This window comes from Rhipicephalus microplus, unplaced genomic scaffold (genome assembly GCF_043290135.1).
Source record: "Rhipicephalus microplus isolate Deutch F79 unplaced genomic scaffold, USDA_Rmic scaffold_15, whole genome shotgun sequence".
Lineage (NCBI taxonomy): Eukaryota > Metazoa > Arthropoda > Arachnida > Ixodida > Ixodidae > Rhipicephalus > Rhipicephalus microplus.
In genome coordinates, this window is record NW_027464588.1 from 21,985,400 (window position 1) to 22,009,696 (window position 24,297).

General features: G+C 44.4%; 1 protein-coding gene across 1 annotated transcript in view; it reads right to left on the reverse strand.

Moving 5' to 3' along the window:
* The window catches only part of LOC142784620 (solute carrier family 41 member 1-like), a 30,095-nt gene continuing 5,798 nt past the window's right edge, over nucleotides 1–24,297 (reverse strand). Inside the window, exons 3-7 of the mRNA XM_075883047.1 lie at nucleotides 22,354–22,425; nucleotides 6,933–7,065; nucleotides 4,498–4,644; nucleotides 1,217–1,352; nucleotides 1–365 (exon numbers count right to left, since the gene is read on the reverse strand). Of these exons, the coding sequence (XP_075739162.1) occupies nucleotides 185–365; nucleotides 1,217–1,352; nucleotides 4,498–4,644; nucleotides 6,933–7,065; nucleotides 22,354–22,425 (669 nt within the window). The 3' untranslated portion in view covers nucleotides 1–184. The remainder of the gene's footprint in view (nucleotides 366–1,216; nucleotides 1,353–4,497; nucleotides 4,645–6,932; nucleotides 7,066–22,353; nucleotides 22,426–24,297) is intronic.

Sequence of the window (24,297 nt, forward strand, 5' to 3'; positions counted from 1 at the left end):
TCTCCCCCATAACCGCATAGCACAGGCCGAAGCTTGGCGATGGGCAAGAGCTGGAGATGGCAGCGAAGGGCTAGACCTGGCACATCTGGCTGGCCGATTGTAAAAATACAAGAGGCACTACATATTCGCTATTTATTTATTCAATTATTTCCCTCTCAAGTTATCACTGGGAGAGAGTTTCAATTCAAGCCCCGAACCTATGGTGCAGCCTCGTACACGGCTGCGAAAGTAGTTGTTTAAAGACATCGCGTAGAATGTGGTGGATTCCAGTGTTTGAATAGCCTGACTCACCATTTACGGCAGACAGGTGCAGAGCGATTGGCGGATAAGCGAAGACTGCGTAATCCAGGATGTACCCACCGAAGCTGCAAAAACCCATTGGCAATAAATGTTGCTAGCAACTTCTATTAAGGAGGTTTCGTACGAAGAGCTTTGAAAATTGTCGGGTAATTAAACTTGGAGTCTCTTAGAATAATTCACATTGCCATTACGAAATTCTATTCAATCATCCTTGTTTACAACACAGTATTAGAGGTGACAAGGCAAATGTTGAATATCTGAAATGAGGACTGCTTTTACTTTTATTTACTTTTATTTATTGTGCTTTTATTGTTTACCCGTTTTGTTTAGTTATTTCAGGGTTTATTCATTTATTAACAATTTTTTATCGAATTCCACATCATTGCAGGTAGAAGACACATTAAATTGCTACATACAATACCTAAACAGAAATAGAGAACAAAACAACATAGAATGAACCCCATAAAATGGATTCGTACAGAATAACCTAGAGACTGCTGCAAATGCTTGAATGATATGTGGTATCCAGAGCCCCAAAACCACCATATGATTCTTAGAGACTCTGCAGGGGAGGACTCAAAAAATATCCACCACCTGGGGTTCTTTTACGTGCATAGAAATATCAGCACGTGGGCCTTCTGCATTTTCGGCTCCACCGACAATGCAGCCACCGCAGCCGGCAATCGATCCCACGACCTGCCAGTCAGCAGCCGATTTCCTCAGCAACTAGAACTCCGCAGTAGGGCCTGCTGCCAATGCTATGCAATGGCGTTGGTAGACAGAATAGCAAGAGTAACAGCAAGGAAAGCCGATTTAGACGTAGTACGGGGAGAAATTTCACCTGAATTAACGCAAAAGCTTCGAGTGTAACACTCGCTTTCCTAAGGAGCAATGGGTGCGTTCTCTGCTCGCTTACCTAGAGACCGTGAGTGCGATAATAATTGGCAGCCACCCGACGCGCAGCACTTCCCGGGAGACGGTGTTGCGTCGTGCCAGAACTATCCACATTGGCAGCAGGAGCAGGCACAACGCGATCACCAGCGGCGCCAGATCTGCGTATGGTCGTCAAGCGCATATTGTATGCAGAGGTGTGGGAAGTTGGGTCAGTCGGTGCTGCCTCGTGGTGCAACCGCGCATGAACAGACGGGAGCACACAATAAAAAGAGATGAAAGAAAGCTGTATTGTACGTAGATAAAACCAGTAATATTGATACGGCAAGACTTTTGAATTTATGCGCAACTGATGCACACAGCTTTTAGTGAGTAATTGCTGGCCTTTGTTTGCAACAATTTCTTGTCCACTAGCTCTGGCACTTTTAATTATATACTATCAACGTCAAGTGGCCCAATCCACCCACAGCTCGTGTTCTGAACGCACGCCAAACTTAGCATAGAGCGGTCGCACTTGTGTCTGAAGCCTACGCGTATAATATCACAACTTGCACCATCAGCACCAATGGTGTCAGTATAGTAAACATTGTGATCAATTGATATCAACTATTCTTATAGCAAGTGGGCCCGAAACTTATTCGAACACCTGAAGCACGGCGGCAAGCACGTAAGCGTGTGCGCAGTGAACAAGCGTAGTGTAACTTGCACAAGAACGCATATCAACAGGCTTTACAATACTTTTGCAAGACCTGGTCGTTACATTGCTGATAAAAGTTGGCCGATCCTACGTACAAGGGGAATTGATGAAATGCGAAGCATGAATGAGAAAGGTTAATATGTCACTTTGAAATCAGCACAACGTGACGAGTTGAAGGCAAATGATGCCTTCTATGACTTCCGTGTCATGACTATCATGTTTGGTTGTGTCGTTTACCTTCGTCATCTATTGACGTCACAGGATACGAAATTTAGTATATGTGGAGCTAGCGAAACGGTGGCGAGCACGCTATGAGCGTGGTAGGTTGTCATGCTCTTACATGACACGCCGGTCAGGCTTATTATGTTTAGACCAGTCATATATTTTGTCATTCATTGACGTCACGTAACACCAAATTTGGTATATTTAGAGCTAGCACAACGACCGCGAGCGCATCATGAAGGGCACATTATACTCCATTGTAGCATTGACCCGAACCCGATGGGTACAGCGACGCTACATTAGAAAAACGCTTGCAATCTATAGCCTAACTTCCAACAGCCGATTCGCGGCTCTGGGGGTACACAACACCTTTGCAGAGATGCGCGATGCTCATCGCGTTAACCAAATCAATCGACTGTCGCAGACGCCTTCAGGGCGCCGTCTTCTACACAGACTTGGCCTTAACCCGATATCTGACTAAGACCCTCTGCAGCCAATACTAGAGCTCTGGCGTCAAAAGCTATGGGTGGAACCTCTACCCCGTAATATGAACCCCGACCTTCATCCCGGCCGTAGACTAGCACGCGCCGTGGCCCTTCGTACGCGACACTCCGATCGCCCTGGTGTTTTCAACGAGGACGTCTCGGGTCCCTCCCCCTCGGGTCACTTTACGGCTGCCGTGATTACAGAGGGCAAACACGTTTATGGCCTCTCCTTTCGAGTAGACACAGTAACGCACGCTGAAGAGGTTGCCATAGCTTTGGCCGCCTCTCACCCTGCCTCACGCACCATCCTGACGGACTCGCGCTCGGCCTGTACTCAGTACCTTCAGGGTTCCATTGCCCCGCTGGCGGCTAGCCTACTACAGGCAGCCTCTTGGCGCTTTAACCCTCATCCCATTCGTATAGTCTGGACCCCAGGCCACTCGGACCTGCCCGGCAACGAGGCGGCAAATGCCGCTGCCCGCGCTTCTCCTGTCCGGCCCGTTGCCCCTCCATGTCCCGAGACGGAATCTGGCAATACCAACCTGACCCGCTTTCGCGAAATTTTGGCTCATTTCCGGGCTTCGCGCCGCCTCAACCCGGACCCCGCACGCGGTTTGGAGAAAACGGACGAACGACTGCTACGCCGCCTGCAGACGAACACCTTTATCAGTCCGGCCGTCGCCAGGCACTTTTTGCCGGAAATCAATGACACCTGCTCGACCTGTCATGTCCTCGCCGACACCTATCACGTCGTAGCATCGTGCCCAATTGATCACGTCCCTTTTTCATCCCCTTTTCCTATCCCAACTAGAGAGGCTTGGGAGGAGCACCTGCTAGGCTGCTCTACCTTGGCTGCGCAACGCTCCTTGGTGGAGCGCGCACGGGCAGCTTCCAGCTCCACTGGCGTCCAGAAATAGGGTCTGGCCACTCTAGCACGCCGATGGGCCACGTCGGCACTCTCTAGATAGACTTTTTCTGAAATAAATGTTTTTTACCACCATCTATAATCTGACGCCAGGCGCGACCGGCGCGATCAGCGTCCGTCAGTGCGGCCCGACGGCAACCGGTGTAAAATGCGGCATGCTGCATTTCGTGCCGATGCGTTATCTAGACAACACTGCGTCTCCCTATTTTTGTGACGGAGGGATGCCGAACACGCTGAAACGCACATGCGTCAAAGCGATACAACGCGATGCGTGCCTGCGAGCATATGGCAGCACCAGTGCCTGGCGTGGCAACGCCGGCCTGACACGACGAAATGAACGCCAGAGAGCACGCGCACCGCTTCGCGTCGAAATGTATTGGCGCCTTCACTCTGGCATCATGAGCGTGGTATATAGTCCCGTTGTTACATGACACACATATGTTTTCATATTAGGGCCTGTCCCTTGTGTTTGCCATGCAATCATGTCATGCCATACCAGTTTTGCAAGAAGCCATGTGAACGAAACCACCGCAAGAGCTGCAGGACCATGAAATGTAAATCCTGATATTCATGACACACATGATATGATTTTCATGTTATGGCTATTCAGATAAGTTCTTCTTATAGTCATGTTATGCAATACCAAGTTTGGTATCGATACTCGAAACGGCCAGGAGAGCTAAATGTCGTAGATGGCTAGATAGATAGATGGATAGATAGATTGATAGATAGATAGATAGATAGATAGACAGATAGATAGATAGATAGATAGATAGATAGATAGATAGATAGATAGATAGATAGATAGATAGATAGATAGATAGATAGATAGATAGATAGATAGATAGATAGATAGATAGATAGATAGATAGATAGATAGATAGATAGATAGATAGATAGATAGATAGATAAGCTCAATGTCACCGAGTTTCGCTAAGAAATGCTTCGCATTTAAAGTGACCGTGGCAAAGACGCACACGGATGGTACAGCATTAAAGACGAGTAGCCGGTGAGCAGGAAAAGCGTGGTCAGGTCGCCGAACGAAGCCGCGATGGCCGGCGCGATGTTGTCCGGGTTTTTCTCGCACTTGGTGGACAGCACCACGACCATGGACATGACGAAGCCTGCGTGAACAAAAAAAAACAGGAATTGAAAAAGTGCTCTTTCGGAGTACGAAACATCAGCTTGATATATTTCATAGGGCAGCATGTAGATGAATTTTCGTAAATATTTCATTTGCTAACAATGTGACTGAAGCGAGCCGTTGTTGACATTTCCTTGTTCAAGTAACTACTGTGCTCGGATGAGTTTATTAAAAATCAGTGAAGGGAATCTCTATGTCGTGTGATTGACTTAACCCTGCACCCTTGCGAAGCAATATTTCTAAAACAAAAAGCTTTCCCTACAGGTATTCAACGTTTTTTTTTTCATTTGTTCAGTGATATGTAGTTGAGCTCACACTGTCAAATCCACGTGCTAAGTTTATTTTCAGAAAAAAAAAACATTCTAGTAAAAGTTCGGTTATATATATATATATATATATATATATATATATATATATATATATATATATATATATATATATATATATATATATATATATATATATATATATATATATATATATATATATATATACATATATATATATGGGTCCCCCTAAAATTTCATGAAAAGGCGCTATTTGCTCGCTGTCTTCACAATTGGTATTTCTGTAGCGGCAGGCAACTCAAGAGGGTTGAAGATAATTATTTTTATTTTTTTATTTTTTTTTAATTTTCGGATATACTGCCAGCCTTTAAAAAAGGCCTTTGGCAGGAGCGGGCAGAACAAATAAACGAAAGCGAGAACAGACGCAAATACGTCCACAAAACAACCGCAACAATGAGCGGGAAGAAAATAAAAATAAAAATATACAATTACGCAATCAACAAAGTGACAGCAGGTACTACTAACAACTTGTTTGGTACCAAGTCAGACCTACACTGATAGAAACAATTAATAATATACAAGACATGACTGGAAAGAGCAGGAGAATTCTGGATTGTTCAAGAGGACACTGTAATTAATAACACCACCGAGGTGCACCACTAAACAAAGCAGAGTTACAATGTGACACACTCAACATCAACAAAAAAAGAAAAAAAAGACATCAGAACGACATTATTGTTTCACAATCACATATCAGTTGCAGAAGTCGCGATACTAGGAAAGCGGAGTGACGACCAAGATACCGAAAAAATTATATTATTTGAAACAGTAAATTGGCAATAAAATTATTTGCTTTTTACCTACTGTAGTTGGACAGTTAGGCCAAAAGGCAGAATTTAAGCCCTTTATCCAAAAAGCCGATGGCCGCATTGAGATTTTACAAGAATAACCTGTAATATTAACTGCAAATAAATGAAAATATTCCCGATTCGGCGGGGAAACCAAATCCTAATCGCGAAACAGTGAAACCGAAATGAGGGAGCGGTATATCAACCATCTACCGACATCTTTGTGTGGGTATGTGACCTGCATAGTTATTACAAGAGGCCCTTTTTTCGAAATAGCAAAAGCAGCAATGAGCTATTCACATCAAGGACAATTCATCCAGTTCACCTAACTGCTTGAGTCCGCTAATTGAAATGGTGATTAATGTAAGTTTCCTAAGTACTGTTCCAAATGATGTTTTCAACCCTTTTAAAATACTTATGGCTACAGAAAAGACAATGAGCAAATAGCGTACTTTGCGGATATTTGAATAATATTGGACGCACTTTTCAAACGTCCTGCATACATACGTGAAGTATTGCAATATTAATGGAATCCACTAATTATGTGCACATGGATATTACAAAATATACACGCACATATGACAGAACATGGATGATTAACACTTTACTCTATCATCTTGAGGAAGCGTGACCGTTTGTACAGCAAGAAAGCTCCCGATAAAGTAAGCCATTCGATTCATATGCCTCTGTGAATAATGTTCAAAATATCAACCTAGTGTGTTAAAAGCCGATTGTCGAAATGAGTCATAATACAGTTTTTCGTCCTTATAATTCAGCTCCTATCGTGCCTTCTAGTTTTATAAGTTTTAAACGCCTGCGGTATACAATTCTGTGGGCACCGAAATAGAGCACCGCAATATGTATGTGCATTTTCACATGTGTGTCATCACAACAATATTCCTCATTTCTTGATGCCTACGAATTCGCTCGCTTTTAAAATTTGTTCATGTTTTGTAACACACCGTGCCTATTTCTAGTTTTGTCAACTCAATATTTATGTGTGAATTTCTAAACTTCTCAAGAATATTTTTAAATGCTTCACAATCGCATTACTTGTTTTTGTCCCCTGCTCCCATATGCAGTTTTTCAGTGATTGATGCTACGTAAAACAAATACGCAACTGAGAAAGAGACTGGCGGTGTTGACAGCGGCCAGCGCTCCAGCGTAGAGGAGGGCGATGTGGGAAGGGTCCCAGAGACCGTCAATTGCCAGGCCTTTCAGGACGGCAAGTGAACATGTCAGAAATGTCGCCACTGTCGACTGGCACTGCACGTAAACATAGATTGACAAAACAAGGTGTAGCTCATACAGTGGGAACCGATGACATGCGAAGCACTAACAAGGAAGGTCAATATCTCACTTTAAAACCAAACCAACGTTATCAAACGGACGTAAATTATGCACTACCCGACTTCCATCCATCATTGCTATATTTAGACGTCTCATTTACCTTCGCTGTCAATTCACACCACTTGATACCAAATTTGGTATATGTTGATCTAGCTTAACGGCCCTGAGTGCGCTATGAGCATGGCAAGTATTCATGTTTTACATGACACGCATGTCATGATTATCATGTCTGGGCGTGGCATTTACTTTCGTAGTCTGCTCACGTGGCGTGATACTAAATTTGGTATATGTGAAGTAAGCGAAACAAGTGCGAGTGCAACACGAGCGGGGAGTTTAGCCATGACTTTCATGATATGCATGTCACGATTTCCAGGTTAGGATCTTCGTCATGCAGTTATGTCATACCCTACCAGTTTTGCAATGTGTCATGTGAACGAAACCACCGCAAGAGCAGCAAAAGCATGTAATCTAAATCATGACATTCATGACATAGCTATAGGTTTTCATGTTATGATTAGTTATATATACTTGTCATATAGTCATGATATCGCATACCAGTTTTGGTATTGATACCATCATTTAAACTGCTTGGAGAGCTAAAAGTCGGAGATTGTATAATAGATAGATAGATAGATAGATAGATAGATAGATAGATAGATAGATAGATAGATAGATAGATAGATAGATAGATAGATAGATAGATAGATAGATAGATAGATAGATAGATAGATAGATAGATAGATAGATAGATAGATACGCTCAATGTCACTGTACTTTGATAAGAAATGCTTCACATTAAAAAAGCTTTCTTATTCAGGGCTCACTAGAACCTGGACTCACAAATTTTTTTCTCAACAGGATTACCTTGGACTCAAGCTCATGGCCAGAACAGACTATTATGAGTCTGAATGAGTTGAATAATGAATGAGTGATTCAACCCCTGCACGTAAACAGGTGATTAGTAATGACCTCACTTTCTAGCCCAAACAGCACTGAACGAACAAAATACTAGTTACTGTAGTTATGATTTAAATATTTTCGCGCACTATGTATGATATGGCGTGAATCTCAGGGTGATACAGTTATGAACGGAGGAAAGTCAAAGAATAGGTTACATAGTAGAATAGTTATCGCGAGTGAAAACTTGACAACATTGTCTGAGACCACTGTTTATGCGATTTCTTTATGTGGTTGAGGCCCCGTGATAAGCGCGCAAGCGACATTACGCTCACATAGAGCGTGCTTGCGGAAATAAAGACGAAAGCGCTGGGTTCATGTGACCTTAATCTTTTACTTCAGTTCCCAGTTGGTGCTTCTCATGTGTCTAGATTCGCCGAAGAAAATGTTTCATGTGTGATCTTGCTGGACTAATCTCAACATACTCAACTTTTAAATTGATACGCATACTCCACTAGTACACTTATTTCCCGATTTCTACTCTGCCCACTCATCGATTTCAAGCTGTACTGGAATAGAACTGCAGCAGCAGCAATCTTTGACAATAAGAGGTTGTCGCCATGCTTTTCCTTTCAAGTAAGCGTTTACTATTAGGGTTGTTTTTTAACACAAAAGAGTTTTATGCCGGGGTCGACTAAGATTTCAGTGACGTATTTACGTCACGGAAATGACTTCGAAAAAAATATTCACAATCAGAAAATGAAAAAAAATATTCTTTTATTGACAATTGAAACCATCACCCCTAGGTTTAGGACAACATATTCTGGGCACACTATCCCCTGTGCCATAGTCATATGTTTTGTGCGCTTTTAAAAATACGTCACTTATATCTACCACTGTCCTTTCATGTTCTTGGTGTAGAGCAGCAAGGCAATATGGCCATCGCATCTGCCATTAGTTTTTTCAACGCGTCGTTTCTAAGCATTCATACCATTCAGTGTGTTCCGTTGAAATGCGATTTTGTCAACGCCTTAACACAACTCTAGGTGACGCCCTTACCCTTACCCCACTCAGTTTGGACTGGCACGGTGAATGGACGTGTTTTTTGGGGCGCTCCTGATTGACTGCGCCGATAAGTGGTTTTGCATGTTTCGAGCTTGCTCTTATAACTATTAGGCAACAGTTAAAACCTTTGTAACACTTATAACATTTAACGGCGTTTTCGGAGTTAGTCTCCAGGTATTTACTTGTTTGTGTGTGCGTTTGTGTTTTTCCTCTTGCCACCTCGTGGGAGAGGTGCAGGTACATCGAACACGCAAACTTGTGTAGTAGAGCTTAGACTTCCTTTTTTCGTGGGGCATGGTATGTCGTATGCCGTGTTTAGTAATTATCGATTGGGACAATTCATAAGGACAATTGGTGTCAAAAAGACATGGTTAAAAAGACTATAAAATGTTCACGATGGGGAGTGGGTTTGAAAATAGACCCAAGTGCAGACGCGAATGAATTCGAGGCTGCCGCCAAGTGTAGACAATGTGAGATCGAGAAAAAAAATGGAGAAAATGATGGTTGTCCAGAGTGAACTGCTGATGAGAATCACTGAGCTGGAGATCGCGTTGGCGACAGAGTAAGAGAAAACGAAGGCTGAGAAAAAGGCTCAAATCCACCGAGAAGGCACTAGCGAAGGAGGGGCCGACGGAGAGAACGGTAGGGGACCGGCAACCAGAACGGCGGAGAAGAAAGAGCAAACAAGTTTGGGGAAAAAAACAGCTTCTGTCGATGCAATGGTCACAAAAGCTAGCTTCAGCGAAGTAGTAGTGGGGCTGGGAGGGGACACAGCAGCTGGCGTCACTGGTGCAAGAGACCCCCCCCCCCCGGTGCAGGATGCTCCAGCTGAAAAATCACAGCACGTGATAATCGCTGGGCACTACAACTGAAATCGATGCGCAGAAGCAATCAAAGAAAGGGCAAGATGTGACAAAAAGGTCGCAGTAGGAACGTTTCCAGGACGCTAGCTGGAAGCAGTCATGAAGCAAGCGAGCGCAAGACTGAAGACTACAGCTGATAGACGAAACCTCGTGATAAAATCGGGTGTTTTAAGTGATGTCTTAAATGAAGATATGGCAGGACTAGCGACCACACTGGCAAAAGGATTTGATGATATGTGCACCATTTCCCCTCAGGTAGAGGTAGTGATATGCACGATACCGGAGGTACCGGTGCGTGACGGCAACCTGCAAAGAGTGGTTGTCAACGCAAACCAAGAGATATGACGGATGAGTCGAAAGAAAGGCTTTGAGGTTGTGGAAATAAACAGAGAGATGCATAGATGGGGTGGTTTTCAACGAGACAGATTTCACTTCGATAGAAGGCTAGGCCATGAGGTGGCTTAGTGACTTGCAAGACGCGCAGTAGCTTTTTTGGGGGCACGCAGGCCCTTAGGGGTGCAGGATAGCTAGTATCGAGGAAAACAACCAAGAGAGTTCTTTTACAGGTGGTATAGACACAAATGATTCCAAAGACGCATCAATATTTAAGACACGTAGAGTCCGGGGCAGAAGTCGACGTAAACATGAGTGCCGAGCCAATTCGCACGTAGGGTGTATTAACATGCAGGGTGGCAGGAATAGGCTGGAGTGAGACAAGGTAGAAGAACAGCTAAGGAATGAGAGGCCGATGGTATATGGTTTTGCAGAAATACATCTTAGGGGCATGGAACAACCTCCTAACCATCTGGACTACAAGCGGGAGTATCTTATTAGAACAGATGGGCGCTGAAAGGGGGGTGGTATTGGAACGTTCATTCATAAAAGTACAGACTGGCAAAGGGTCAAGCAGGCATGCAAGGAACATTTATGGCTAAAAGGAAAAGTGACAGGGCAAGTGACGCTCCTCGGTTTTGTATACTTGTGGAGAGGGGCAAAAGGCAGAGAGGAAAGTCAATAAATGATGCACTGCAGAGGAAATGACTTTGACGAACTAGGAGAAGAGTTTGAGGTATTTATATGATGAGATATTATTGCACACATAGAAGATATGGTTGGATATACTGATCCAACAGGCAGAATGCTAATAGTTGTGTGTGAAAGGCATGATTTAATTATTTGCAACAGCACCGAGAAATGCGAAGGGCCGATAAAATGGGAGGTGGGAAGGCTGCAGTCGACGATAGATTACGCAATAACTTCACATAGGATGTATGATCGGCTAAGGGTAATGAACATAGACGAATTTGGGTCACGAAGCTTAGGCAGTGATCACAAACCTATCAAGCTGAGTTTTGGGGAAAACAAGAAATTGGAAAGGTGGCATTACGAGCAACCACATGGTACTATTTATTCAGAAATGCAAATAGAAATAGCAGCTAAAGAGATTGAGAAAATAATCACCGAGGATATTAAAGCAAAATGGACGTACACAAATATAACTCGATAGTTTGAGTTAGAGCTTGCTAAGGTACGAGTCAAATCAGCCGGGAAAAGCAGACACAAGCCCAAGAGCTGGCGTGATGATGAAGGTAAGGGATCCATAGTAAGACGTCAGGAAGCTTCCAGGGAACACAGGTATGCTAACCAGAGGTGTGAACCGGAAGATGATGTGAAAATAAAGTGGGATAATGTTTTCAGCTCCAGAAGGAAGCACCAAATTTGATCAGTGAAAAGATAAAAAGGGGGCCGAATGATTGGCGGAAGTAAACAGGAAGGTTAGAAAAGCAGCTGCAAACTTTTGGAACCATCTCAATTCTCTGAGTAATAAGACAAGCATAAAACAGAGGTATTTAACTACAGTTAAAGGGGTCAGACTAGAAGGGGATGAGGCAATAGAATTTATAATAACAATGATGACAGAAAAATTTAAACACTAAGACAGCGCTGCATGCACCGTACCAGATGAGGATGGACCAATTAGCTGAGTGGCTTCCCTGGGACAACGAAAGTGGTAAATGGCAGAAAACAAAGAGTTCCTAATAGCACATCAACAAGCCCTGACGGCATCCGAATCATGGATAATAAAGAAACTAGGACCAAACTCTAAGCAAACATTAAGAGAGGCAGCGAGCAAAGCAATAATGAATGGTGAGGCCCCCGATGGGCGGAAGCTAAGCAAGATGAGCATGATCTATAAAGGGGGCTAAAGGACGCTAAAGCCGATATATACTACTACCGTCTCATAACAGTGGCATCAGTAGTTTACAGGCTGGTGATGAAGACAGTAAAGAAAAGTTTACAGCCATGGGTGGACAACGACGGTGAGCTGAAGAACTACAAATTGGGTTTTGTAAACGAAGAAGGTTGGAGGACAACCTGTTTTCATTGATGCGTTGTAATAAAATAGCGGAAAAAGAACATATGCCCCTGTGACTCACTTTTCTAGATATCAAGAGAGCTTACGATAGTGCGATTCAAGAAGACTTGTTGAGAATATTGGACACACTAGATGTGGAAGATGGAATACCTAATCTTCTGAAGGGCATTTTTAAAAGTATCATAGTAGTTATCAAATGGGAAGAACAGGTATGTGAACCTATTCAGATACGACGCGGGCTTAAACCGGGATATCCCTTGTCAACTTTGTTATTTATGCTGTATCTCCAGAGACTAGAAGCCAAGTTAGAGGAGAGTCGACTCGGATACGGCCTCTTTTTTGCCAAGCAAGGGAAACACATTGAACAGTCATTACCAGCATTGATGTATGCAGAAGATATAGTAATAACCGACAACAAGGAATATCTGCAGAGATTGATAGACATCTCTGATAATTAGGGAGATAGGTTAAATTGGAAGTTGCGCAGGGAAAATTTTGCAATCATTTTTATTCATAAGAAAGACAGTGATCATAAGATACAAGAAGTCACGCAAGAAATAGTGGATAATTCCGAATACTTGGGCATATCAATAAATAAAGGGGCTAAGTACCTAACAGAGCACGAAAGATACACAGTAGCTAAGAACACCAGGAATAGAGCTGTAATGAAAAATAGGGCACTGTGGAACTACAATAGGTATGCCGTTGCGAGAGGAATTTAGAAAGGTGTCGTGGTCTCGAGTTTGACGTTCGGCAATGCGGTCATGTGCATGAAACCAGAAGTTCAAGCAAGATTGGAAAATAAACAAAGTGGCATTGGAAGACTTGCTTTGGAAGCATACGGGAATACTACAAATTAGAGGGTACACGGAGACATGGAATGGACATCGTTTGAATGCAGGGAAGCTAGCAGCAATGGTAGAATTTGAGGAGCGTTGAGAAAAATGGGAGAGGGGCGTTGGATTAGGAAAAATTTCAGTTACTTGTACATGAAGAAAGTCGATACTAAATGAAAGAAACGAACTCAAAATTGTCAAGCAAGTATTTAGACAACAGCAGAACACAACGGTTAAAAAGAAGGGGAAAGAAACAGAGAAGGGACATGTGAAAGATGGGATTGCTTACGAAATCATCGCTGGAGACCTACAGAACTTTTAAGAGAGAAATTGCAAGGGAACAGTACGATAATTCTAGAGGTATTTCTCTGCTCTGCGAGGCTAGAACGGGACAATTGCGGACCAACATGTACCCATTATATATGAAGGCACAGACACGGTATGTATTGCGTGTGGAGAGCAGGAGGAAACGGCTGAACATTTGATAATGTTTTATAAAGGACTTCGCCGTATAGCCGAAGATACTGGCGCCGATTTTTAAAAGCATTGGGGTTTAGCGCCAGTGAAGGCAAAATAGTCTTTAAACGGGTAGAAATAACCAGGAGGTGGCTACGTGATTGGTAGCTACAATCTAGGCGCGAGTGGAACTCAATCCTTAAACACACAGTAGTAGTACTTAACTTTATGGCTAGGTGGCTCGAGCCACCGCCTGATCTAATGGGTACAGCTGGATACAACCATTCATCCAGCCACTCGTCGGCGTCGTTCATAGCATCCAGCTATTTCAAAGAGATCTGACAGGCCCACCGACTTCACCTGGCTTTAACAACGCGTTCCCCACGAACGCTCACCCCGCGAACAATCGCCGCATACCGAAAGTAACTGGCGACGCGCGTTGCGTTTCTCTGTCGCCGGGCCAGGCATTGGTCTGTAAGTGGTGTTTATAGGTGACCTTAGCGAGAGTTTCTAGTCCAATCAGTCACACTTTACCGGCTGTCACATTCTATTCTCTAGTAGTGCTCTCCCCCATAACTACTTCAACTACCACAAGCATCTGTGGCTACAAGCGTTTGTTTATTCCTTAATTATGGGTGCCAGTCGTGGGGAAAGAGATGTATGACTAAGCGACAACGTGGATGCATCCATGTTAACCAATGGGCATTGTGCAAGCCCTCTTACCTCAATGTACTATTAACTTTAAACTAGTTCCCTAAGGATGCATATTACTTTCGTGTTTTACAGACTCCTATCGCGGAGGGATCAGCGATGTTTTAGGGGCGAAGCTTCTTATTCTGTGGGTCGCGCGTCCGTGATGTATGTAATAGTAGTAGGTAGCCACCTCTCGTTTAGTCTTTGGAATGTCCGCTGGATGGTGGTACTTTTATTGATGAATGTGTGATGAAAATACGCAAGATTGCAGTACTTAGAACGTTTATTTGATGGACGAACGAACGAATGGACGGAGAGATACAGATCCATGAACGGACACACGTATGCACAGACGGACACACGCAGGGACGCTCATATGAACGGACGGACGCACGGAATAACGCATGGACAGACGCACGGACAGGCAGACGGACAGACGCAGAGACGGATTTACGCATGAACGGGCACATGGACGGAGGCATGGATGGACGGACGTATGCACGGATGGTTGCAACGGTGGACGCGTGCACGGTCGCACGAACGGACGGAAGCAAGAACAAACGGATGGATGGGAGCGCGAATGAACTGAAGAACGTTTCGCCCCACTCATCATCATTCATTCTGTGGATGTGCTGTGATTTTTCAAGAACCATGGCAAGACGATTGTAACGCATTGTAGTATGGTGGTACACCTACAAGTAGCTTTCCTATCTCATTTTCACGGCAATAAAGTTACTTTCATACCAACAACGTGTAGTCTTATTATAAAGGGCTCAGTTGGCCTATTATAGAGACAAAAGCGGAGACACTTCCTGAACATTTACAGGAAATCCACGCAGTAACTGATGATGAGTGGGGCGAAGCGTCTGTCTGTCTGTCTGTCTGTCTGTCTGTCTGTCTGTCTGTCTGTCTGTCTGTCTGTCTGTCTGTCTGTCTGTCTGTCTGTCTGTCTGTCTGTCTGTCTGTCTGTCTGTCTGTCTGTCTGTCTGTCTGTCTGTCTGTCTGTCTGTCTGTCTGTCTGTGCACCCGCTTCTATTACACTAGAACGTGCATCATACAACTAGGCGCTTACGTACCACGAGAGATATACAAGTGATTAATAGACCCACGGCCTTAGGAGCTTCGTCTCTAAAACGGTATCCAAACTACTCATGTAGTACTTGTGAAGCAGCGGTTCCAGAGAAAACAAGGCTCCTGCGATTACAAGGAGCCAGAGAAGACAAGCGAACGCTGGGACACTTCCTATGCGTGCACCCAGCAAACCCAGCGCAATGGGCACGCAGATGAAGCTCATGAAAGTGTTTGGAAGGAAAGAAAACGACAATGCCACAAGCCAGCAGTCAGCGGCTAACAAAGAGGTCACATGGCCTGCAGGATTTTTGGCAAGCGCAGTGGCTGACAGGCACGTAACCTGCACACGAGAGAAGTATGACACAGCCAATAATTCTGTCTGTCTGTATGTCGGTCGGTCGGTCGGTCGGTCGGTCTGTCGGTCGGTCGGTCGATTGGTGCATCCATCCATCCGTCCGTCTGTCTGTGTGTCTTTCTGTCCATCCGTTCACTGCTATCACACTAGAGCACGCGTTAGATAAACAAACAGATGGACCGGCACTTCACCCCCACTCATCATTACGTATTCCGTACATATGTTGTGATTTTCTTATTATGAATGCACAATCTATCCTCTTTATTCATAAACTATATAAAAACTGCTAATACCACCTGGTGAGATTTCTGTAGACACATATACAATGCCATCTAGTGAGCAATTTTTAAAACTGGCTAAAAGAGGCTACTACAACAGACTATTAGAGAGGAGGGATAGACCCTCAACCCCAAAAGCTTCGCACCTAAAATATGTAATTCTACTGTTTCCAGCAATGCAAACTTTGCGCTAATGGTACTAGAAAGTACCACAAAACAGGAAAAGCTTCATCATTACACTTGGAAAACTGCTATTTGTAGAGTTGTGGCCGTTTGTGATTCTATAATAAGAATGTAAACTTTTCTGCTGATGTTCCGTTTCATGTTTTAATTTAAGTAACGTGAACTTTGTTATCGAATTTATTCAAGACAGCTACAGCGATTATTTACCATAGATGATAATTTAGCCTTTTTTGTCTCAACGGCACACTGAAGCCTTTATGAATTGCCAAACCACAATAAACCTTAGAACTTATACCAGTCAACCTACGTTTGACAAGTTCTTGCGACTTTGAAAAATAACTTTTTGCATATATCTCTCAAAGTGATGATTCTACTCGAGTGTGGCCTGTGTGAATACTTGTCAATTCTATCGTGCTCCCGAATCAAACTCTTTGTTGATCTTTTTGTAGAAAAATATTGCTGCAAAGTTTTACTGAGACCCGCGTAGTAAATATAAAAGAATGCGATTTCAACCTATATACTGAATATTTATAACACTGTTATACTTATTTTTATTGCTTATAAATTATTCTGATAGAACAACACGACGAGACAAACTGTACTATAAATGGTGTTTTTGCATATAGTTAAAAAAAGTGCGTCCGCAGATTGTGACCAATTAAGTGAGCAAATCAGTGTTAGCGTGCTTAGAGTACTTCGCGTGCTGCCTACCCAGCGAAGTCCTCGCACAAGCACTCTCTCCCTCCGGGAAGGTGCTGCACATCACCAGAGGACTCATGGGATCGCGCCCAACCGTGACCACTGGGACGCGATACGTCCGCAAGGAAATGAAGGCTTCGTCACTGGTGCCCAACTACCTCAAGGTCGCGGGCCATCGAGTAACCTGTGACTATAAAGGCATACAGCGAGTTTGCCGTCGATGTGGAGACAGTGGGCACTTCCGCATGAACTGCACAGCTCCGTTTTGTGGAAGGTGCGGCGTTTATGGCCATGACGGGAAAGGCTGCTCGTTGCCGTGTCGCCGTTGTGGGGACCCGCATGCCACCGTAGCCTGCACCATCAGGCCATCGTATTCGGAGGCGACATCCTAGGATTTCCCTCCACTTCAACCAGGAACGCCTTCTAAGAACAAGTGCGATGATTCGTCAGCGCGAGCCGCGGTAACCGACCACGACCAAGGTGCGCCATTCGCGACGCTGCACCAGACGCTTACTGCGTCCCCAACGATTCCGGACTTGGTAATCCCTCCAGGTACTAAAGAATTCAGTTCCCAGCGTCCCGTGGCCATTTCTGAGAAATCACAGGCCAAGCCCTCGTCAGACGAAGCGCCTCGTGAGGACGGCGTCTCGGATGGAAATATTGCATCTGACGCTCCTCGCATTGCTGCTCTGTCGACAACAAGCTCAGGTGTCATCGAGGAGTCTACATCTCAAGACGACGCCTGCATCTACGAGGACTCCAACAGCACCGCGAGTGAGGCGCCCCTACAAATTGACGAAGACACCAGCCCCAGTGACATGAGCCCGGACAGTGGAGACGCCTTTGTACCATCCTCGCTCAAGAACCTGGACTCCAAACGCCACCGGATAACTACTCGTGACTTGGAAGCCCCCAGCAGAGACAGAAGTCCCCTGTGGACTTCGACGCGATCCCGGAAGCCCCGAGCCTCCAGTGGATCGCCTGGCCGGAAAAATGACTCAGCCACTTGCGGCGCACCGGCTCCCGCCGTGATAAAGGTACCCCTGCATTTGCGTGATCCTATACCATGTTTTCATTTTCCCCATGGCTCTTACTCTAAAGGTTACTACTTTTAACGTTCAAGGTTTCCGTAATCCACCAAAACAGGCTGAGGTATTGGCATTTGCGCATTCAGTGCACTGTGATTTGCTGTTCGTGCAAGAAACAAATTTTTTCAAGCTTTCTGATGTACTCGCTTTCAAGCGCGTGTTCAATATTGATTGTTACTTTTCGTACGCCAGCACGCGTTCGACTGGCGTCGGAGTCATTATCTTTAACCGAGGTCTTTTACGTGACCATCATGTTTCTTTCGATGCCTTCGGACGCGTGCTGGCGTTCGACTGCACCTTTTTTTGTTAAGATTAAGATTTGTTGCTGTATATGCCCCAGCGGCACGCGTGAACTCAAACGCGTTCTTCCAATCTCTTGACGCGTCCCTTTTAAATTCCCAACATTTGGTACTTTTAGGGGATTTCCATTGTGTCTTAGACTCACACGCAGACGTTCGAGGTCCGGGTCGCGGCTGGTCAAACTGGAATGCCAGAGAACTCGAACGTCTAGTGCAGCAATTGGCACTGAGTGACATTCATCAAAGTGTGCATGGCAGTAATTATGCCTACACTTGGTGTCGAGCAGCATCGAGCAGCCGAATCGATCGCGTGTATGCATCCCCCAGTCTCAGTACCTACGTTCACGACACCGGGGTAATGTCATTGCCACCGACACCAGTGTACATTTGCGACCATCGGCCGGTTATGTTCTCTCTCCGCCTGCCAGCGGGGATGCCAACAATTCACAGACCATGGCGTCTCGATTGCTGCGTCCTCCAGCACTCTCAGGCTGCGGAAAAATTATCCCGAGTGTTACGCGCATCGCTCATTGGGGCGGATGTAGCTGATTGGGATCGCCTCAAATAACAGTGGCGCCATCATTGCAGTGTGTCGGGCAGAGGACTTTGCACCCATATGTCGAAAGATGCGTCATTGTTAATCCAGAAGATACGCATTGCCAATCGAGATCCCAGTCCTTCCACTGTAATGAGGGCATGGCAAGAGGAGCTCGTTGAACGATACCAACGTATCATGCGCGCTTCTTCACTCTCGGCTGCAGCCTGGCGCTTCACACGTGCACCATGTGCGCACCCTGGGGTGCTAAGGTATGCACGAAGAGCTCTGCTTTGTCCACCAGGCTCACTTGCCCACTCGCTGAACTCTCCCACCCCAGCTGCTGCGGGTACGCGCGACTTTCAGGAATTCACTCAACACTTTCAGTCACTTGCTCAATCTGGTGCTAATGTCTGTTACCCAGAATTTGTTTATTCGCATCCTCTGCTAAAAGATTTACCTCATAATTCCAACATGTCAAATGACATCCGGCTATCACCGCCATTCGATGACGGTGATAAAACTCTGCAGGGCCTGACGGACTCCCTGCAGAGTTTTATGTACAGTTCTGGCCCATCATTGGTCCAACTATGTCACGCGTCATTCGCAAGTGTTTCCAAGATATTACACTTCCAACCTCTTTCCGCAAAGGCCTTATAACACTAGTTCCCAGGAAAGACCCAATGTCCACGTGACCAGACGATTGGCGTTCTATTACCCTGCTCAATGTAGATTACAAGCTCTTGGCTAACATTTTGGTGCGCCGAATAAGTCCATTTCTTGCAACATTATACGCTCCCCACCAGGTCTGTTCTGTTCCGGTCCGGGAAATACACACTCATACGTGGTTAACGCGTGACATCATTCAATACACCATTAGCCAATGTGCGCAAGAACTGTTGGTTTCATTAGATCAAGAGAAAGCTTTTGATTTCATAGAACATGGCTACATACTAAATGTTTTACATGCATTCGGATTCCCGGATAAGTTCATTGACCTCATCCACGCGATGTATACTAATTTAGAAAGTACCCTTTACTTAGTTTCCCGTGAGAGTCACGCATTTAGAGTCCCGCGTGGGGTCCGTCAAGGGTGTCCCCTCTCCCCAGTGTTATTTATCCTTGCATTAGAGCCCTTCTTAAGGGCCGTTGAACATCACCCGTAGATTCGCGGCTTACCTCTACCCGGTAACACTCAAGTAAAGGTGGCTGCATATGCAGATGATATTACTCTATATGTACATAATGAACAGTCGCTGCAGCATGCTCTTGATACATTCCATGACTTCGGTATTATCTCCGGTGCAAGGTTAAACTTTTTTAAAAGCCAGTATTTTTTTATTGGCAACCCCAGCAGTCGTATCAACATCACGTCGCCTTTACAGTGGTCTCCTGAGATATCTAAAGCCGGAGTTACTTTCACTGTATTTGGTTTACAGGATAGCATCTGGTTATCTGTTCTACAAACTCTGCTAAATGATATCAAAGCAGCCAGGTACTTCGAATTCCCCCTCTTGGAACGCCAATACTTAACTCAAACGGTGTACCTATGAAAATTTTGGTGCCTTGGCAATTCTGTTAAACCACCGCTCCACGTCTGCAGGAAAGTGAAAAGCTGCATCAGTTTATTTTTTTTTGGTCTTCTGGCACAGAATTATTATCGCGTCCAGCGCTAGCTCATCCGCGAGATCAAGGCGGTTTTGCATTCCCCGACGTTTCCGTGATGGCTTCTACATTGTGCCTCCGCACTCTATTGCGAATACTAAGCAATGATGACATGCCCACCCAGGCACTGGCTCGCTACCATCTGGGGCCATCACTACGTGTCTTCTTGCCGGATAGCCAAATAAACAAAGGTCCCCAATCAACTGAATTACCATCTTTGTATCGAGCCCTTCTGGCATTTCACTGACGTTTGAAAGCTACGTGCCCAGAGATAGATGTGGCCGATTATAAAGTGGTGGACACAATGGCCGCCCTTCTACGGCTCTTGGTGCCCCAGCATCGTCAATCTGTATTGAACCGCGCTTGGAAACCAATAACTGCCGCAGTGTTGCCAGGGCATCTCAGAGACTTTGTCTGGAGGTTGGGCTGGGGCTTGCTCCCCACGCGAGATCGGTTGCAGCGATGGCAGGTGGTTAGCACTTCCACTTGCCCCAACTGCGTCATGGTAGAGACCAATCGACATGCGACGTTTGAATATATGGTTTTCCGCCTTTTCTTGCGTGCGGTTAATCCTGGTTTTCGGGGACAGGGTGTGCGAACTTTCGTGTCCAACGGCCGATTTCCGCGTAGCCGCTTCGCCGCTCTCTTAATAGTTGCGGGGCTGTTCAGCATTTGAAGAAACCGATGTGAGGCCGTAACTGCCAATTGCCGCCGGCATGCCTTGTGGCCGATACTGGGGAGAATGAGACGACAGACCCTCGCGTTCCTTTCCGTGAAGCTTTTCTTCCTCTGGGAGCAAGAGTTTCTGCGGCATTGGTCGTGTCCTTTCGTCAAGGTGGAACACGAAAGGATACAACTCATTTTTCGACCGACTTGGTGCTAAGCAGCGCCCGTTGAGTTGTTATATATGACTTCATTTGTTACAAATTGTGTTTCATTTAGATTTATTGTATTGTTATACCCTTGTATCGTGATCTCACATTGAATTCTTGTGTACATTAATGCCAACATAATCATGTATATTGGAGCAAATGTCTTCACTGTAACGTAGTGATGTTAGTCTTGAAAAATAGATGTGCCCAAGTGTATGTGCCCTGTTACTGGAATGATATGACGCCTTTGTGTTCTGTTCATGCTGTACATAAATTTTTTCTAAACAGAGTTGCATTTTTGACGATTACAATGGAGAAGTTTACCCCTACAACCTGTGCCACTGCCACACTTGTTTTCTGTTTCCACAAAATGGTGAGAGCTCTGCATCTACATGAGCAGCTTCCACATTCATCAACCTGTAGTACTTCCAACGAAACTACCCCATCCATGTCCCCTGTGTATTCCTACTTGAAATACTTAAAAAGATATACTTTTTTCGATTCTATAGTCGAACGCATGTTTTTAGCGTTTATGTTTTGATACACGCGAACTACTTTAGTGTCAGTACTGGCATAACAGACCACAGATAATTACTCATTTGTTTCGTACACCAGACAAGTTATCACAAGAAGTTATCATCATGCAGGCCTTTTTCAAGATATCGCACAGGCAGGAATTTTATAACCACAGTATGGAATGATAGATAGAAATGCTACACGGAATACCTACTTACACTAAACTAAATCTAGCAAAAGTAGTGGTTTTCAGTGACAGCAATGAACATCGCATTGTAGAACGAAATGGTAAAACTATTTATTTGGTTGGTTTGTTCATATATTTATCCACCCTATACAGTAATCTCAATTATGACCACATAATTATTCATGTGAAATACACTCACCATACAGTTCACTATCAAAAGCTTTCGATGATTGTATCAGTAATTTAATGAGCGAAAATAGGTACGTTACCTGCAAGAGGGCGATGTTTGCAAATATCATGGGTAGTTGTTCGCGAACCCGGTTCAGGTTGCCCAAGTTTGCCTGCGAGATCAATAAAGTATACCTTGTAGTATATTGCATTCGGAAACAAGGTTGAACTATTTCAAGTATAGGATATACTCTACTATAAAAGAGCCTCAAAGGGGGCCTGTGACACTATTTGAACATGTATTTATCATTAGTTCTTCTGGTGCTGTGGAAAGCACCAATATCGTTGCACACACGACAACGTCAAAATCGACGCAGTTTTAATTTATTGCACGGGATAAACTACTTTTTTCAGGCTACCGCGACACACAGCGGCTATTTTTATTATGAGAAGTGACTTCATGTTATGTGGCGTGACGACAAACACGGTACTATTTTCATTAGCTTGATGCGAGAAATAGCACGCCATATTCATATGGTGGTAACTAGGCCTGCGAGTGAATGCTAAAACAGTAAAAATCTTTTTTATACTTTCTCAGAAAGAAGTCATTCCTCTTTCGAAATGATGTGTTTTCAGAACAAAGAACACAACACTTAGCCTGCGAACGATGCTATGGTACACCGGCAACTAAAAGTGGAAACTTGTACCAAGATTTTAGCGAGCCAAAAATGCAACAGGCGGTGAACGCCCGGGTTGCCGTATGGAACGCACCTTGCATGCAAACTGAGAACTGACCTTGCCCAAAGCGCATGTGTGTATTTTACATAGTGTGACCATGGGAGCATCAGCTACTCGACGCATGTGGTTTGTAGTAAGCACGCCATCACGCCCTCAAAAAAAAGCGATCAAGAGGTATTGTGTGAAAGCCACCAAGAAATGACATTTTTAGAATGTCCTTATGAGACGTGCGCTGTGATTGGAAGTGGTCTTTGACGTCATCAGGTAGTAACTTGTGAAAGAGAACGTTTCTCGTTGTCGTCTGCTAAAGTATTGAACTTTGAGGACTCATAATTTCACTTTTTGTGCACTAATTTTCATCAATCTTATTGCATACGTTTCAGTAATCACGGCTACACGCGTTTCAGTGCTAAATAAGGCTGTAGTAAAAGTGTCGCGGGGCCCTTTAAGCCATCTCAGTACATTTTCAGTCTTACGCCCGTATTCATACAGGCTCTTTGTCTTGAGCTTGACTTACCGCCACCTTCAATGCCACACAAATGCGTTTACGACAGAATACTACCGTTGGTGGCCCTGAAGGCGGCGCCAAGGCACCGCCGACGCACGACAATAGGTGCAGTCTCGTGAGCCTCATATAAGGAAAAAAGGCCTACCTTCCCCCAATACCTCACCCCTAAAAAACTATAGTTTAGTATCTGAAGCAATGCACAACAGGCAATGTGTGCTCCCACGAAGTTCCAATATGGAATACAATGTACACCCACATTTTATTATACCTCAAGGCAAACCTATGCACTCAATGTGCATCTCGCGCTTTGGAAGGAGTATTTTGTTCTTGCTGAAGCACAAGAAATTCGTTTTTGAAATATATAATTGGGAAAACTCTGATAAAAATTTCGGTAAAGCAGTGTGACTACGTGTGTTTGACGGGTTCTCGTTTTCCTAATGGTAGAAAAATTTTATTAGTTCTAAGATTCGTTATATTTTTATAAAATTTAACGACTTATAAAACAAGAAAGAGCAGAACCGAGTGAATATACCATTAAAATTTGGCTCGCTGTGACATTCGGCATTCTAAATTTTAGTGAACAAGTTCAGAATATTATATTCAGTACTTTCTATTCCAGAAAATTCAAGTGTACTTTGAAAAGTACGTTCGGTTATAATGGGTTCAAAGCGTAACGCGGGAGCAAATTCCTGTCCTTTAAGTGTGTATTTCAAAAACTTCGGTGAAAATGTTTTAGGTGTCATGTAACCCGAAAAGTTCAAATCATGGAATACTTCAAAGTAAGCGATAAAGCTGAAAG